At 39.6% G+C, this 18,944-nt stretch overlaps 1 protein-coding gene across 4 annotated transcripts in view; it reads right to left on the bottom strand.

Annotated features, from left to right (window-relative positions):
* Window positions 1–3,330: 3,330 nt before the first annotated feature.
* The window catches only part of MTAP (methylthioadenosine phosphorylase), a 33,136-nt gene continuing 17,522 nt past the window's right edge, over window positions 3,331–18,944 (bottom strand). For all 4 annotated transcript variants that reach the window (XM_074812637.1, XM_074812639.1, XM_074812636.1 and 1 more), the window contains 4 exons: window positions 14,112–14,214; window positions 10,359–10,598; window positions 9,695–9,817; window positions 3,331–4,293 (listed from right to left, as the gene is read on the bottom strand). In XM_074812637.1, the coding sequence (XP_074668738.1) occupies window positions 4,255–4,293; window positions 9,695–9,817; window positions 10,359–10,598; window positions 14,112–14,214 (505 nt within the window). In that variant the 3' untranslated portion in view covers window positions 3,331–4,254. The remainder of the gene's footprint in view (window positions 4,294–9,694; window positions 9,818–10,358; window positions 10,599–14,111; window positions 14,215–18,944) is intronic.

Raw genomic sequence — 18,944 nt, 5'->3', positions numbered from 1 at the left:
CAAGCTCTGGCATTTCCTTTGGAGCCCAGTGGAATATTTTACAAGGAATCAGTTGGTCAGTGATTCTGTATTTCTCAGTTCTTGGCTAATACTGGCATGCCTCCTGCTTTGTGCACCTGTGCTATTTACACTCACTCCCATTCAGTCCACCCTCTGTATATGTGCGGAAGAAAATTAGGCTTTCAGCATTTATTTCTAATATACCCACTGTCTTCCAGCTGCATTTTTCTATTCCCCCAAGGCAAATGCCGCACAGAAGCATGAGAAATTGACCTGTTCTTCAGCAGCTCCTCCTAGCTCTAGGGGTGATCGCTTTCCCCCAAAAGCCTTGAAAGCATTTAGGCCATACAAATCAATGAGTTAGTTTAGGACAGTTTCACTGGAGAATGAGAAACAGGATTGAAAATGTAAGGTTAAATTTCATTAGCTAATATTTTACTAGGCTTTCCACGGTTTTAATCCATCTTGCACAAGACCTGCAATTTACTCACTGAGACGCTACTTCATTTGCTTCAGTGCTAACTATTTAGGTACCTGTGTTGAACTAGACACTGTTTACACGAGGCTTTAAAATGTAACAGTTCGGGAAACACACAGGCAGAAACCAGTCAGGTCCTGAAAGGTCCGTCTGAAAGCTTTGTTCATTTTTGTAAGAGACAGTATTTGGTGTAAGAGGTATCAGTGTAAAACTAGTGGTAACTGTGTAACAGGTTATGTTTAGCACACAGAACTCACGAAGTTTCTGTAAGAGGAGGAATGACATCAGTTAACCTTGAGAGGCATTCATTTGGAGTCTGAGTTCACTCAGCAGTCTGTTTACCAGGCCAAGGTGGGATTTTCCAAGAACCTCAAGCTAGTATTTGTTAACACTGATTCTGATGTTATGATACAGGAGCAGTGTCAATACTATGCACCAGAAGAAGGGACTCCAAATCCATCACAGCAAACAGTCTGAATAATGGTTGTAAAAAAATCAAATTGTCATGAAGAGACAGTCAAACAGAACAGAGGTAATTTCCATCAATGAAGTCCTCTGCATGACATTGTCTCACTCTTGTAAAACCAGGGACATTCTGAGTCTAAGAATGGCCACTGTTCCCTGCTAGAACCTTTACCTGGTTTTAGTAATGCAGTACATTAACTTTGTACCTTCTTGTTCTCTGTCATAGCTGCAGTACTTCCTACAATAAATTCAATACATTTCTTAGGACTGTTTAGAAAGACAACTAAAACCAGTTATTTGGCCTATCTTTATATAATTAAACATTATCTATGCTTTTCTTGACAGTTACCATCTTTTGTCATGTAGTCTACTGGATAAATACCTCCCAACACATTTCAAAGAGTATAAAATGTATGCTAAACTTTGCAAAAACACACTACCTGATGTTATTTGCTCTGTCAACATAGGCATCATAGAATGGTTTGGGTTGGAAGGGACCTTTGAAACTCATCTAGCCCAATCCCACCACCATTGGCAGGGACACCTTCCACTAGACCAAGTTGACCCTGCCCAACTTGACGTTGAACACTTTGAGGGAGGGGGCATCCACACCACCTCTGGGCAACCTGTTCCAGTGTCTCACCACCCTCACGTTAAAAAACATTCTCATATCCAATCTAAATCTATCCTCTTTCAATTTAAAACCACTGCCCCTTGTTCTATTACAATAGGCCCTGGTGAAAAGTCTCCCTCCATCTTTTTTATAAGTCCCCTTTAAGTTCTAGAAGGCCACTATAAGGTCTCCCCAGAGCCTTCTCTTCTCCAGGCTGAACAACCCCAACTCTCTCAGCCTGTTCTCATAGGAGAGGTGTTCCATCCCTCTGATCATTTTTGTGGCCTCCTCTGGACTCACTCCAGCAGGTCCATGTCTTTCTTATGCTGGGCACCCCAGAGCTGAACACAGTGCTTCAGGTGGGGTCTCACCAGAGTAAAGCAGAGCAGGAGAATCCCCTCCCTCGACCTGCTGGCCACACTCCTCTTGATGCAGTTCAGGATACAGTTGATGGCTCATGTCCAATTTTTCATACACTAGTATCCCCAAGTCCTCCTCCACAGGGTTGCTCTCAATCCCTTCATCCTCCAACCTGCATTGATACTGGGGATTGCCCTGACCTGGGTGCAGGACCTTGCACTTGGCCTTGTTGAACTTCATGATGTTCACATGTGCCCATTCCTCAAGCCTGTCAAGGTCGCTCTGGATGGCATCCCTTCCCTCCAGTGTACCAGCTACATCACTCAACTTGGTGTCATCCACAAACTCAATCCCACTATTTTATATCATTGATGAAGATATTACATAGTATTGGTCCCAGTACAGACCCTTGCAGGACACCACCTATTACAGGTTTCCACTTGGACATTGAGCTATTGACTATAACTCTTTGGATGCAGTCATCCAGTCAATTCCTTATCCTTACCTAGTGTTATCATCTAACCTTGCATATGAAGAATTTGTAATAGAAATGTGTAACAAAACTCACTAACTATGTCCTGTGATATTGCAAGTACTAAGTATATAAAACAAGAAAATTAACATAATTATCTTTAGATGTCACTATGGAATGTTAAAAAAACAACCCAATGGCGAGTGAAAATGGAAACCCAGAAACAACTTTCTCTTAGAACATACAAATATGAACTTTATGGCTCCAATCCATTTCACTAAAACTGTCTAGGGGGCAAAGATAACAACAATGAAAACAATTTTTAATGCCAGCCATCTGATTTGGCTAGATATTAAAGGTAGTAAAAGGTATGTTAGATCTGTAGCCTTCTTCCTGTCAAGCATCAAGCTCTGGCTCCTGCAACCTAAGTTCTTTAAAAAAACACTAGGAAATATGGGAAGTTGGTTAAGCTATTTTCCCCAGTATCTGAAATGCACCTGTACTGGTTTTGCTAGGGAGAATATGTCCAGATCTAAAGGCTTTCATAGCAGGAGACTGTGTCTAACAGAACAAGGCTAGCAAGCTAAAATGCTTATGTACCTGCTTATAAAAAAAATTTTCCTTTAAAATTTTTTCTTTTTTTTTTTAACATTACTGTGAGAAGCCGTACCTTTCATGTTTCTGATCTTTCCCTTGCTTGGCTTGGATTGCATTCTGATCCACTTCTGTCTCAGCAATCCCTGTTGTTTGAGGGACTTAGAACCTTAAGTTCTAAGCAGCACAGTATTTTAGAAAAGTGGTCTTTATAGAAGCAGTGTTTACAAGTTACCACCACCAACCTGTTCCATGAATGGCAAAAGTCCTTGTCAGATAAACAAAATTCACTCACTAATGACTAGAGGTAAATAAAAAAAATCAATTTCCACACAGTTTGGAGAAGCATAGGTTTCATTTGTTTTATTTACTAGACAGCAAGCAGCAGATTATTTTCTTCAAGTCAAATTGTATTAAAAACTGAAATGCATACATTGCAAAGCACTTGAGCACATTTATCACTTAAACCAGAAACTAAAACCAGAGTTGTTCAGATCAATGAAGCAGCAAAAGGCCAGCACAGTGTTCAGGACATTGGCAGCAAAGTACTTTTCTGTACCGTTCTGTAAGTCACATAAGTACATCTTCAGGCACAAATTTGACTTAGGCATTACCTAATTTTTTTTAATAAGAACAGTCCTTCATTACACAACTGCTACTGTGAAAGAACCACCACAATTATTAAACCATGTCTTCTAGCACACAAACAAAAAACAATGCTTTTTTTAAAAAAAATAACTGAAATAAAAAATATGGATAATGTATAAAAATAGTATTTTATTTTGAAATTGTCTGTTCAGTTTTTCTGGTATGTTTCTGAAGTGGACTGTAACCATTTGCCTTGTTGAAGGAACAGATGCAAGGCAGAAATAGGAAAGCAAATAGGCTATCTGTGAATCTGCTTGCTTAGATCTTATTTTATGAAACTGCAACACAGTATTACCTAGCCTTTCCTTTCTTCCATCATCTAAAGGTATCACTGAATAGTGGATGACAGCTTGCTACTGACTTCTTTCTTCAGCCACTGTATGATCCAGCTTGACAGTAAAGCTATTCCTAGTTTAAAACATGTTCAAAGTCTAACTTTTGCCATCTTATACATTATCAAGCATGATAAAGATTATAAAAGCTGTCTTATACATTATCATGGGTCAACATTTACTCCATTATTTTATGCTTGTAACAATTTTTTAAGATATTGTAACCTCTGGAAGTTCGAAAGTGATCCACTTTTCCTTGTGAGCACCCAAACTTCAAGATTCATCAAGGTTGTTACTGTTTTGGCAGGATGACCGAACACTGCACTGTTGTCTGAAATACAAAGTCAAAGTAGATGAATGCTTCCTCTGCCGATGCAGAGCAGAATTACTTCTCAATATAAAGGCAGACTACACACCTTCCATTTGGATTACAAACATCTGCAACTCTTTCCATGTGCATAGTATTTACAACTTCCTCCAACACCACAGAAGAATTACAGGGAGGGCATACCCTAGTACTTGTCGTTACGACTTTCTAAACCTCTGCAACAGGCTTATTGGTATTGAGAACAACAATCATATTGCAGAAACACTAAGTTAAGGACTTCAGGCTCGCAGGCTACAAACAAAAAATTGTGCAGCTTGCTTTTCATTTTTAAGGCCAGCATACTGACTTACATGCATCACATTCAGAGAAAGCTCTTTTACAAATATAATCCAAATGCTCTGAAAATGCACTTAATGCACTTAAAGTGATTTCTATGTGTTTCTTCATCAATTTTGAAGTACAGCTATCAAGAACAGAAACTTTTCTCTAAAGGTGCCTTGATTGGGAGTGAATGAAATACTCATGTCATGCGGGGACAGGCAACTTTGACATCAGCCACATTCAAGGGCAGGACCTGAGAAACACTTCAATCTAGGCTTTCTTGAGAGGTCCTTAGCCTGCAAGGACCAATGTAGACCAATGCAACTACAGCTGAAGTGAAATCTTGATGAATTTTCCCCCTCCACCTTATTTACCTGAGCCAATTCACTCTAGTCACATCAGTATGTTCACTGGTTTGAGGTATTTTTTGAGGAAGAATATTACTCAAGAATATTTACAAGATCAGAGCTCAACACACATAACTTACAAATGTCAGTTGCACTTTGTGATAGACTAGAAAAAATGACTAAAAAATGTTAACCTTTATGCCCTTCAACTTGTTAGCTACCAAACATATTAAAGTCCAAGTACATCAGTGATGAAGTGTGCTGAAACACATCTACAGATACCTTTCCAATCCAAACTATCTCACAGTATTCACTTACCACAGCTCTCTTATCAAAGTACAACATTATTCCTTGTATCAGGTCTGACAAATATTATTTCACATAGGCTAGTGCAGAAGTTCAAAAAGGGCAGGACTCCTCACAGAGTCAAGAAGTTTACCTGAGGAGCATTCACAGAAACTCTGATGCCTTATCACAAGCTGATTTTCTCATATCCATGCTGTAAGAAAAATCAGTTCTAACATGACATTCCTTTTACCATCCCAGTACAGACTTTTCTCTGATCCTCATGGGATTAAACTTAACTGTAATAAAGGTACAGTGCTCAATTCCCAGTTGTTACAAGTTAAAATTCTTTTCAGCAAGACAGTTTTTCCTCTCTCACCAACACTTTTCCTAAGAAAGATAAGAAAGAATCTACTATATTGGTTTCCTTTTGAAATTGTTTGCTGCCACTAATTAATTTACTTCATTCAGCAATGAGTCCACATTTTACTTGAACAGCTTTTGATATCAATGCAGTGGCTTAAGTTCTTGTTGCCTTTGACACCCCTTCCAAGTGTCGACTACAGGCAACCTTTGGTTTTCCTGAAACCATCCCTACATGCCTGCCCTTGCTTCTGGATTCCTTCTTTGTAGCTTGTCCCTGCTTCCAACCCTCAAATACTGCATTTTCACACTGGAGTTCTGTTTCCTGTTTAGTCAAGTCAGTCTCCTGATTGGTCTTTCTGTGGATCACTCCTCTGCTTGGAGAATGCTGCCCTTAAAGACCTGACAGCTTTCTGGAGCTTCTTGCCCCTTCAGAGCTGCCTCCCATGAGATGATACCTACTAATTCACTGGTTAAATCCAAGTATGCTCACCTTAACTCCAGCACCTGTAGTCAGCTACTTGTTCTCCTTGCTCCCCACAGGATGTTGAATCACAAGCATTACAGCAACAACTGCCAGTGATTATCACCTCACTAAACAACTCTTCTCAGTGAACAGCAGATCCAGCTGTATATCACCCATGGTTGACCCATCCTAACCAGAAATTTCCCTGACACCAGCCAGAAATCACTTGGAGCACTGTGATCAATAGCATCATCTGTGTATCCTGATCAATAACATAAATACAATGTGGTCATACCCTGTTCTGAAAGAGTAAGGGCTTTGTACCCTGGCCACGTCTCAAAATGACAGGCTGTAGGAAGATGCTGTGCTTGCAGGAAAATTTTTTCCAAACTATTTTTTCAAGCTCATGTAACCTGAGCCTGGAGAATGACCTCTTTTTACAGCAACAGAGCCAGGAAATACTGGCCTGAAGACATCTTAGGCAGTTAAAAAATAGTAACTTTCAAACTACACTTAAACTCACTGGCATATCACAGATGAAGACACATGAAAAGGAATGGACAGCAGGCAGCCTATCCTCTAGGAGAAAACCAGCCCTTGGACATTTTTGCTTCAACACTCCAGGATTTCCTAAAGACTACTGTGAGATTCAGAGGTGACACCACCAGATGTGTGTGATGCATACTGTCATGGGAGGAGACAGATAAATACAGCTGAGCAAAGAGACTGGCAGCCTATTTTCTCCTGCCTACTGAAGTTCCTCCAGTCACAGCAGCCAGATTACAGAGCTCAGAAATGAAAAACTGTGTCCATGTACAGCTTTATGGTTTCACATGGTTCCCTCCAAACACTAGAAACAGACACTGGCAAACACCCATTTTAGATGCCCAGCTGCAGCCTGGACATAGGCTGGCATGGCTTTACATCGTCACTGATAGCAAAGTACCAGTTGCAGTCTTGCTCAGCTTCCTCCTTGTCTGCATTCCTTACCACGTTACCACAGGGCATGCAAGAGGCACTGCCTTCAGGCTCTAGGAAAAGGTGCCTCCATAAAAGATCAGTTCAAAAAACCCATCATCTGACCTGTGAAATTCCCAGAGTAAAATATACAGAATAACATTTCACATCTACAAAGAGATTAGATTTTTAAATCTCTTTATGATTCAACTACACACTCATACAGAGGCACATGCATACATCTCTCTCTTTACCGTATTGCAAAATTGCCTCTCCTTATTCATTAACACAGAAGTCTAGGACCAATCTTTTACCTACTTTACCACCATTTAACACCTCAAACAGAAAGATTTTTAGCCTTTCCTGCCCTTCCTAAGTAAAATCAGAGAAAGCTTCCAAACCCTCAGACTTTTCTGTCACTTTCCAGAGTACTTCGTTGCGTTAAACCAGAAACAATTGTGAATCCTACTCTCCTGACATAGAATCTCAATCCCCACCTGTCAATTCCTGTTTCCAGTTCTTCTAACATCTTCAGACCAACTTTCTCAGTATCCCTCAAACCAAGCCACTATCAGCAAAGAGCATAAACATGTAAGAGTTGCCAAGCCCAAGTGGAACTATCTCAATATTCATCACCAATACCAGGCAGTAGCAGATGTTTAAGAGAAAGAGTGTAAGCAGCTACATTAGAATGGAGTGACCCTTCCTCTGGTGCATCATATTTTCTTCTTTCAGCAAATAGTAGTTCAGGGACTGAGGTGGAAGAAGCACTTGAATCGGTGTTTTAAACAGCTAACAATGAACTGGAAGAATGGTTAGCATTCATTAAAGAGGAACCTTGCAAACTCAGTACCAGCTCCTTCCAGTCACCTGCTCTTTCAGTGCAGATGAAGAATCAAGACATTCATGCAAGGGAAAGCAGCAGGGCACTGCTTACTGAAGTACACCTGCCAGAATTGGAGGCAGATCCCTCAGTACAGAAGCAGCATTATATACTTGGGAGATTTCCTTGCATGCCAGCATGACCAAAGCAGCTGAGGAATATCTAGCACATTTTTTATGCTATTTGTTCAAACTCTGTGAGTTTTTTAGCATGCTGAGTATGTGTATTAAACAAAAAATGCGGCCCAGTTCTCTGAAAATGTCTTCTGTGGATTAGAGGGGAGAAGAAATACTGATTCTGTTGTTTCCCTTATCCATCCATGACACAACTTCCTAAGACTGCAAAGGGGAAAAGGAAAAGTCAGTTACCTCTCACAAATGTATAGACAGGACATTTAAATAGCTATTTCAGATAACTGGGCGAGGAAGAGTCATAAACATAATCTAAAGTCTCCTAATAAAAAGTAGGTTTTCTAGTGAAGAATCAGCAAAAGACTCATTTCAAGGATTTGGTTTGGACGTCCATGAACCTCACCTGGTCATGTATGCTTAAAAGTGTCTGGGGTGAATTTTGCTTAATATGTCTTTCTTTTAGGACACTGACTAAGCTAGAAATAAGAGTCACTGACAAGAGTACCATATTGGAAACAAAATGGAAAATGTGATCCCAATCAGAAGACACAGAAGATTTTTACAGCACATATGGTTCTGTTGATGGCTGAATTTCAGGGACATACTTTGAGGCATATGAAGACATGACTTAGGTCTGTGTTTGTATTTCTTACCCATTCAAATTTCAGTCAACACAGTGATCTTCAGAAAAGAGAAAGAAAGAACCTGATTGAGGAGAGAGTTATTAGAGACTGGACTCTCTCATAAGTTTCCTCCTTTTCAGACTGCTGCTGCTTCCACTAACATAGATCCTTGTGGCCCACTTACATCTGCTCTCTGTCTTTCACATTCCAATTCTCTTTTCCTGTCTCCCACACCATCTCAATGTAATCCCCTCAGTTGCTCTTGTGCTTCATGCTCTTGTACTCTTGGAAGTGGCTGTTTGTCACAAAAAGCTTGTTGATTAATTGGATAGACATCCAAACTATTTTAGCATTTTTCTTTCCCTCTATACTACAGCCACAAATGAATCTCAAACATGCCTGTGAAATAGAGGTGATGTTAAAACATGTAAGTAAACTCTTGTCTAAGAAAAATTCTGCCTAAAAATTCCCTCACCAATATATTTTGAAATGTTTTCATTTTCCTTTTTTTTTTTTTTCCCATGCACTATGGATCTGAAATCTGTGGGAGAACACAGTTCCACTAATTTCAAAGTGGTTATTACCCATATCTTGTAACAGACTCCTCTCCTTCTACATATTAAAGAGAACACAATGTTTTTTGTTTGGTTCAGTCTTCTCTGCTTGGCTTTCAATTGTTCTAAGATCTACGCTAAAGCTGAGTAGAGGTATAGGTTTTTCATTTGGATACTCACATAGATTTGTATCTTAGCTTTGCTACAAAGGATGACACTTCATCAACCATATTACAGATGTCCTTAATTTTTTTACCTTCTGTAACACTTCTTGTAAAACTGAAGCCAGATCTTTGCAATAAAGCTTGTGAGAGTCTTAATGAATTTCTTTGCCCATCTTGAATGGATTTGGTTTGTTGAAGCATCTATTCTAAGTCATGATTTAAGCAGAAACATCTCAGAACACATACCTGTATTATGTGTATATATGCATACACTGTCCCCAGTACTTATCAGACTCATATGTATACTTACTTTCAGGGTGTGCAGAGTGTCAGTCCAGTCCATGGAACCTATCTGAGGTATAGCATTAAGGAGTATGCTTGTAGCCTTATTTGCATTCCCTTTCAGCGTCTTTAAAACTTTATCCACTGAAACCTAGAAATACAATAAAACCAAGTGGCGTCTCTCAATTTTGATAGCACACATTTTAAATACCCATATACATTCATGTAACTCCTACATCTCTACATGAAAAAGTGAAGCCTTACAATGCCACAAATTTTTTAGCCAGTAAAAACTTCTTTCCCTTGTAGATAAATGTCTGATTGTATTTTACACAAATAGGAGAACTAAAGCAGATAGATTGTTTCGCACAGACCTGAAAAAGAAAAAACACCAGACCAGTTACAGGAAGACAAGCTCATACACAGAATTCATGAGCTTCAAACACACAGACCCCCTGCTTCAGACAAGAGGAGACAAAAGGTGTGCTAGTAGTGAGGCAAGTTTATGAAAATGAATGAAGTAGCAACAATTGATTCTGTTTGTACTTTTACAATTGTTCATCCAGAGTAACTCAGTGGTACTGATACAAGAAAGAACAGATTTAGTTCAGTATGTGATCTCTTATCAGAACCTGCAGGTTCTCATCCAGATTCCTCAGAACAAGAGCCAGAGGAAAAAAAGTTTCACTCACTGCTTCTTCATGTTCCTTCCAGCTGTCGTAATCTGTTGCCATGGCAATACTGGCATAACTCATTCCAGCTTCTTTCGCAAGAATCACTTCAGGCACTGTGGTCATGTTGATAACATCAGCTCCCCAGCTGCGAAACATCAAGCTTTCTGCTCGAGAACTGAAACGTGGGCCTTCAATTGTGATCACTGTCCCCTTGGAATGACACTGGAGCCCAAGCTTCTTGGCAGTCTCAATAAGAACCTGCAAAACATGCCAGGAAAAGGAAATAATTCTCCTGGTGCACTGTTTTTGCATCCCATGAGAAAACTTACAAAAGAAATTAGCTTTATACAAAGCAGTCAAGCTTCATATGGCCACAGCTGTCCAAAACGAAGGATCAGTTCCAGTTTCCTCATCCAGCAAAAGAAATTAATAATCCTACTAACAGGAATGATCTTGGACTCATCTAATTTTACTAGTAAAGGTTGGATTGCTGTTTTCGATGCAGACCAAGAAGACTGGAAAACAGAACATTTTTGCATTATATTTAGGCTGTGCTTATGTTAAGAACAGAATGGTGAAAACACTCCACTGAGCACTACAGTACCACATGGTGGAGTTGAGCTGCTGAGAACAGTAATAGAAATTTACTTTTTTGAAAATAAACTTTACAAGCACATACTTCAAAGAGTATCCTGGACTCTGTAGAGAAATTATCACCATATTTTCCCAGTGACTGAGCTGTCCACTTTATATATACCATGCACTTCACATCAATCTTTACAGTTCCAACTAGGACCTTGCATATGGCAGAATCATCATGACTTCCTCTCTTGGTAAGTGGCCTGGGCAATGCCAGTTGATACAGTAGGAATAAGTGTATCAGCATGTGTAGATGGGATTAGGACACCTGTGACTGTGCTGAGTAGGAAGGGGAAAGTAACTATGATGACATCTGTTTAAGACAATCATCAACAGAAAAGAAAAGCTTGAAAAGAAGTGCAAAAGCAGCATGAAAAATAATGACAGGAGAGAGCTTCATAACACAGCAGCAGTGAAAACCTAGTCTGACACCACTAAAAGCTGACTTGTCGGCATCACGACCTTCACACAGGCCAGGTGGAGCAGTCTCCCTTCAAAATGCTGTGAGAAGCCTGCACTCCAGCTGGCTGGTCGACCTGCCATATACAGGTGCAACAAGCAGCGATACTTCAGGTGTGCTATGTGACCTTGTGGGGTGCCTCCTCACTGGCATGTGGATCAGTGGATTGTGTGGACGAGCACAATTACACAGAAGGCTGGAGTACCCACACCTCCCACTGCAGATGTGTGTAAACAGGTAAACCTGCACTGGAAGAAGAAGGTGGGCATGCATGTAACCCACATGTGCAGGGGAAGGGTATTTGTGCATGCAACTGCGTGAATATCTGTGCAGGTGTAAAGCAGAGCTTCTGGGGATTAGCCACAGAGGACACTTAGAAATTTATAGGTGTTTATTAATATGCTGTAAATTAATCTAATATGAATCACATTTAATATTGTAGTTTATTGCAGATATTCATTCTGAATATATGACTCACTGATTGCCAGCTAATTGCATGTTGTTAATAAATCAATAGACAACTTCAATTGTGATTTGACTTAACCCACAGTTCAGCAGTATTTCCCTGAAACTCTTTACAAAGTTCCAACCTTATTCCCTATAAGATGTTGCAGTAAGCCCCAGTTTCTGGAAGCAGTAATAACCATGACACCCTACATTAATCAAAAATTTGCAGTCAGAGAAAAGAGAAACTCTTTTCAGATTCTCACTGAATTTACAGTGCATAAAAACCAGAGTATCTTCATGTATCTGAACAAATGCAATTTAATATAAAGTTTTCAGATGTTTTCATGCAAAATTCTGTAGTCTATTACATTAATACTTTTGGCTTTATTATTATTATTACTGCATTTATCTATGAAATTCCCCTGTATTAGGATAAACTGGGCTGAAACAATCTCAACAATTTTCAGGGATAGTTCCAGGAAAAAAGTTTAAGTCATTTTTATCTGGTATTTTCAAATGAAGGAAAGTATCCCTTTTCAGCCTAAGAGCTCAAAACCACATGTTCTTTAAAGCATCTGCTAGGATGATTAGAATGTATAGGCTAATGAGATAATGATCACATGTGAGACTGGGAAGTACCTAAATGTTTTTTCTCTGTTTGAAAAGGAGCATTTCTCTGTTTGCATTTCAAACAATGTAATACCCAAAGAACATTGTCTCTAGCTACTCAGCAATCAAATGAACACTAGCCTTGGTATACGCTTCCTGCAACCTCAGGAAATGGCTTATGCATATCTACTTACCTTTTCTAAAAAATGAGAAAAAGACACAGTGTAAAGTATTGCCAATCACTTCAGTAATAACACTGTTTTTAATCCACTTCAGAAAGTGTATAGTTAGCTGTCAATAAACTACTTGTATCTGTTGTGACATGACATCATGCTCAAAGTCAGTAAGCAATTATATGCTGACTAATCTTTGGTAAGAGCATGTGGCTAGGCTCTTGTTGCGTGAAAAATGCAAAGTATAATTTACTGCTCAATGGAAGAAGGCCAAAAGCATGCACATGTGTAATATGTAGTGGTATGTTTTCTCATGAGATTTAAAATGTCTTTACTTCATTGCAAAACACCTTGATTCCCAGTGCACTGAAGCCTTGTTCTACTAACAGTGTGTGGATCTGCTGGTGGATATCTCCAAACCACACTGCATCTGGCCAATTAATAAAAATAGCCTGTAATGACACTGAATTGGTGACAAGAGCAGAATAGCTCAGTAGTATAAATATTGTACATGCTCTGGGTACAGATTGGGCCACCTGCTTCACAATTCTGCTTTGTCCTGCTTGGTGTAGTAACTGACTGCACAGAGAGCAAGTTTCTTAGATGGATATGACTGAGTCTGTAAGCATTCCTGTGCCCCTGATAATGTACCTCCTTGCAGCTTCTGATCAAAGCATTTCACAACAGCACAAAATAAGCAGTTCAATCTTCACCTTCCCTTTTCCTCAGGTCTAAGAATACACTAAGCTGGCATATTTAATCACAGATACGCTCCTCCCAGAAGCTTATAAAGGTGTTGAAAAACAGAGCAGTGTTTAACACTGCTTAGTCTAAGCATTTTTGAAGCCTGAAAATCTTGAAGTGACAAAACAAAGAACAACAGTTAAGAATAAAAGGCTACTGTAATTTGGCTTGTTTCTACATTTAACATCCTTTAAACTAAGCCTTGACTGTCCACCACCACCAACTGCTACAACACACAAAAGCAGACATGTAATTTCTGTGAATGCTAAAGTACTCTTTATTTAATTCTTTGTATTAAGTATGTAGAGTGCCTCTACCATAGGTGTAGTTTTATTCAGAACAAAAAGGAACTAATTCCTAATTCTATCTTACTGTTGTGTCCACTTTGTTGCTCTCTTGGCTTGTTACCTGATAAATAAAGATCTTTTGTCCTGTTATTAAGACCCTGGGGAAATCTAGGTTGCTAACCGACATCTTCTGCACACCTCTCTTAGGAAGACAGCTTCTACAGACAGAAGATATTTACTTCCCGTGCCTTCCAAATGTTACATTTTTCCTTAATACCATGACATATCTGAGAAACAGGAATAAAGAGGTGCAGATTGCCTCTGTAATCTAAGAATGCATAATTAGACTATTATATAATGAGTAAGTGTCATAAAAATAACATTTATAAATACTATTACAAAATTTACTAACCTCTCTGGTTTTGGTGCAGAATGGCTCTGCCATTGGAATATGACATACTCCTGAAAGAGTGGAATGCTGCCCATCGTATAAAGTACAATGCCTTTTAGTTGTCCTAGAAAAGCAGAAAACATGCTCAGAGAGAAGAGAAAGCAAGAAATTTACAGAAATCCAACAAACATAGCATTCCTGGGAGGGAACAAAAATACCAGTATGATAGGAACGACCATCTGTAATCCTGCCTCTGTACAAACCTTTCAGAACTGAACTCAAGAGTATAGAACTGTTACTCCAGTAGTGCATTGTCAATTAATTAGAGAAAATCTATTGTTACCAAGACACTGAAATGCTGATTTTTTCCTAAATGACACAGCCACATCATGCTGCAATTCTACCCAAAAGAAATCAGCTAAATTTAATAGTCAGGCAAGTAATCTCTGAAAAAAAGAGCACAGTAAGCTTTCAGGAAGGGAAGGAATCAAGTCTGAATTATCACAAAGCTAGCCAAAATAGAGCTTGTTCATACCACTGCATTCCTAGATTGAAAGGATGGAGATTTATAGGAACAGTTTCCTGAACAAGAGAGGTATAAATTCAACCAAAAAAACCCTGAAACAGGATGTCTTCAAATTCTCAGAAAGATTACACACATGCATTGGCAGCTTGCAAGAAGAATCCTTTTTCTCCTGTCTTTTAGTTGAGAAACTGTTTCTTTGCATGGAAACAGTCAAATATGCTGCAGAAATTACTATCCAGCATGCCATTTTGACAACTACTGGAACTGTTACCCACCAATACTTTACCTTAAAATGCACTAGATGGCAAAAACCCTCTAGAACAAAATTCTTTGAGACACTTCCTTCTTTTATTGAAGTATGTCACATGTTGTAATTTGTGGGAGAAAAGTAATGCAACAGCCACAGTTAAAGTACAAAATTTCTGCTGATAATACTTCTTGCAGCAGTTCCCCACCCAAGTCACCAGCAAATATTTAAAAGAAGGTTTTAAATACAACTTATATGTTAGAGTAGATTTGAAAAAAAAGTACTTATAGGGTAGCCTTAAGGATGACAGCAAATTAAAAATATATGCAAAAGGGGATACAGCTGTTAAAATTGCTTGAAATGGTAATATCAATTTTTTCCTTTATGAGATACTGCAGAGCTGCAAATAGAATATATCTGGTTTTACACACTTTTTTTCAGTGTCTGCTAATGAATTTTTAGAATTGGAGGAAATGGGAAAAGTCATAATCCGTTTCCTGCATTACAGTATTTCAGATGTTGTTAGTCAGGCCCTTTCACTCAGAAAAGTGTTGAGGAAAGATCACGTATGCATAAATATTAATCTCTGACTTTCAGATACCCTAAAGGCCACATCAGTACATGATCTAATAAAGAAATCCAACTATATTTAACACCATACATACAAACTTCATGGGAATAAGTAACAAGGGTAAGACCTATGACTGCTCTGAGCAATGGTCCACATGTGTTTGCGCTGAGTGTAACAATTTCTCTTCCGCATGGAAGGATTCAACTCTGCAAAGGCCACAGCTATTCCATATGGGGCCAGCTGATGTGTCCGTAAATTGCGAGGCTTAGGGCGAGAATAAAGGCAGATTTGAACCAAAATCTGACTCTTGCTATCTATGAAGTAATGACTGGCACAGAGGAATGTCTTTTAGCCTCTCCTCCTTTCTGTAGTCCTGCTACTCAAGTCAGGAGTTGGCCATTCTGATCTGTCCCACCCACCTGTCTGCAAGGTAGAGGGCAGCAGCATGTAATCTGTACTGCTTCTCTGTATCCCTTGCAGAGAGAATGAAGGTTACAGAATCACAGATGCTTTCCTTGCCTTATTCTCACAGAGACCAAGAGCCAGAAAGCAAACAGCAGTATCTGCCTAAAGCTTCTGTCATTATGTAAGTTTCCCTGACTGACTCCTCATGGAGCCATCAGGAAACAAACAATAAGGAACTCAACAGCTACTCTTCAAAGACAGTTTGCTTATTAGATCTCATAGTTTTAAGTGTGGAGAAGTCCACATGCCCTCCATCAGAAGAAGAGCCTGCTTAACAGCAGAGCGCAACCGAATGTTATACAACTCCTGGTTGTTTACATTAAAACGGGAAGAAGTCATCAAGTGCCTGCCTAGAAACTAGCCACACTACTCGTAGTAGAAGCGCACAGTCCAGAAGGATCAAGCATAGCATGAAGGGAAAGTACAGAGATGCCCCCAGTGGGGGCAATCAGAAGCTGCACCTGAAAGCACTGGACTGATAACCACAGGGCTGCACAGCTCCTGCTGGCCATCTGACCTCTGGAGGGCTCTACAGAGAATCCCCACCGGACCCTCATGCTGCTTCTGTGCCAAACAGTGGGCAGCATTACAGGAGAAAAGGGAATTCTTCCCCTGTGAAAGGGGCATGTATGTTTTTGTTCATAACCGCTTGTGCATCAAGCTCAAGGAGACAGTGCTAATCATAGTGCAAGCAAACCCTTGCACTCTTGCATAGTTTAGCCATGCCTACCTTGCCCTTACTGCTTTTTCAAATTCACAGCTGCACATACCACAATTTTGAAGGTGTCCCCAGAGCCTGTACTCCCTATCCTCAGCAATAGCCACACTTTTAATCAGACAGTAAGGTGACTTTTGCTCCTTCATTTTGATTTTATCACAGTAACAAGATTTTCTGGCAGTGCTCACTATGACTGATGCTAGGAAGCAAAACCCAACTCAAGTATGTGAATAAACAAATAATTTCCATCTGTGACAAACAGTCCTCTACCACTTGCATCATCAACTTTCTTCCAGTAGTGTTGAATTATCAACAAGCTATTAGAAATTAAAGAACAAAATGAAAATTCACACTGGCATCTGCAGTATAAAAAGCAGTCTCAGCATGCTCTGCCTCTTCAGGAACATTGAAAGAAAATTATCCCACAAAACAAGAGTGCAACAATACTATAATAATTGTATTGGTGTGACACAAAGAATTCAAATAATAAAGTTGGCAGCTGTTACAGGATTTCTTTTATGAAGCTGAGTCATCCAAGTAAGTAGTTACCATCTTACTCTTCTTTTCCTAGCAAACAGCAGCAGCAACAAAGTATTAAAAAGCCCCTAATCAGTCTGATCTAGTCAGCTGACTAACAGCACTGTAATAAACTAACAGGAGCCAAAGGCGTAAAAAAATTCTTCCAGATTTTTTTTTAGGCACTTGTTTCAAAGAAGAGAACAACTGTTACAGCCCATAATATTACCTGTGGTTACTTTTGGATTTGTAAGTAGGGACAACACCATGTAAATATTTTGGTACTTATTTAACAAAACATCTTTTATTGTTTAAACACACACCCTAATAGATAAGTGCGCAGAAAGCAGTGACTCTACATATGAAATCAAACACCTACTAGGAGTGCTAATGATCTGCAGAATTAAGTTCTCGGAAGTTTGGAAAAGCTATATAGTTCTTATTACACCTATTCAATGCTCCCCACTATAAGTCAAACCTATGCCCTAAACTAGACAGAACTCCTACACAACTCCATATACTGAAATCCTGTCATTAATGCCACAGAGTACATGCCCACAGGGAGCAAATTACAATTGCTGCCTACAGCTTTCTGCTCAATTCTAGCTCTTCTCCTATTCCCATTCACCGTTTTTAATTCTTGCTTCATACCTGAAAGGTACCTGGACACCTAGAAAGGACTGCTTTCAGTGGCAGCTTGAGCAAATCCTTCCCACCTAGACCCAGGCCTCTTTTCTATGTAGTGCCTGGCATGGGTTAATCACTACACAGAAGCCAGGGTACCTTTCAAGAAAAATAACTGACTGTTTTTGCAGCTTTAACCTTCTTTCCAAGACTGCTAACATAGTTTGTTTGCAGGACCTTGATTTTTCACTGGGTGTTTCAAAAAAATTGCATCTTTTCAGACTTTGGTGGACAATTAATCTATTTTGTCCCATAAAAATATCCTCCTGTCAGCAGCACTGTTTTCATGATTTATGATACATAATGCAATCACTCGTACACATGATACACCTCTGCAAAAGGCAAAAATGCAGACCCTACCACCAAAGAACCAGCAGTCAATACCCACTGTCAAAGATCATCAGGGGAAAAGACTTATCACAGAAATCAAATTCTCAAATGAAGCAGACTATTATGACTTGTCAGTTTTCTTAGCTAAAGGGCAAGCTAGTAATGATTTCAATATTTATATTACATATTGTTTTTCCACACTGAAATGTTCTCACCTCCTTTTCTGAGACGCTTCTCCGTTTCCTGAAGCCATGAAACAAGTACCCACAAGTTCCCACTCTTCTAAATCAAAATGAAAACTTGCCTGAATTAAACGCTGCCCATATATTAGCTATGCCATTACTATGGTGGCCATCTGAATAAACTCTAAATGAAGACACAGATCATAGAATCACAGAATGGTTGAGGTTAAAAGGGACGTCTGGAGGTCACTGGTCCAACACTCTGTTCAAGCAGGGCCACCTAGAACTGGCTGCCCAGTCCAGGTGGCTTTTCAATATCTCCAAAGATGGAGACTCCATAGTGTCTCTGGGCAACCTGTGCCAGTGGTCAGTCACTCTCACAGTGAAAAAGTGTTTCCTGGTGTTCAGAGAGCACTCCTCTCTTTCAGTTTGTATCTGTTGCCTCTGGTCCTGTCACTGGGCATCACTGGGAAGAGTCTGGTTCTGTCTTCTTTACACCATCACTTCAGGTATTTATATACACTGATGAGCTCCCCCTTGAGACTTCTCCAGGCTGAACACTTCCAGCTCTCCTCATGCTTCAGTCCTGTCAACATCTTTGTGGCCCTTTATTGG

This window comes from Strix aluco, chromosome Z (genome assembly GCF_031877795.1).
Source record: "Strix aluco isolate bStrAlu1 chromosome Z, bStrAlu1.hap1, whole genome shotgun sequence".
NCBI classification, from domain to species: Eukaryota; Metazoa; Chordata; class Aves; order Strigiformes; family Strigidae; genus Strix; species Strix aluco.
Note: the sequence above shows the minus strand (reverse complement) of the source record. Positions and strands in the feature narration are given on the sequence as shown.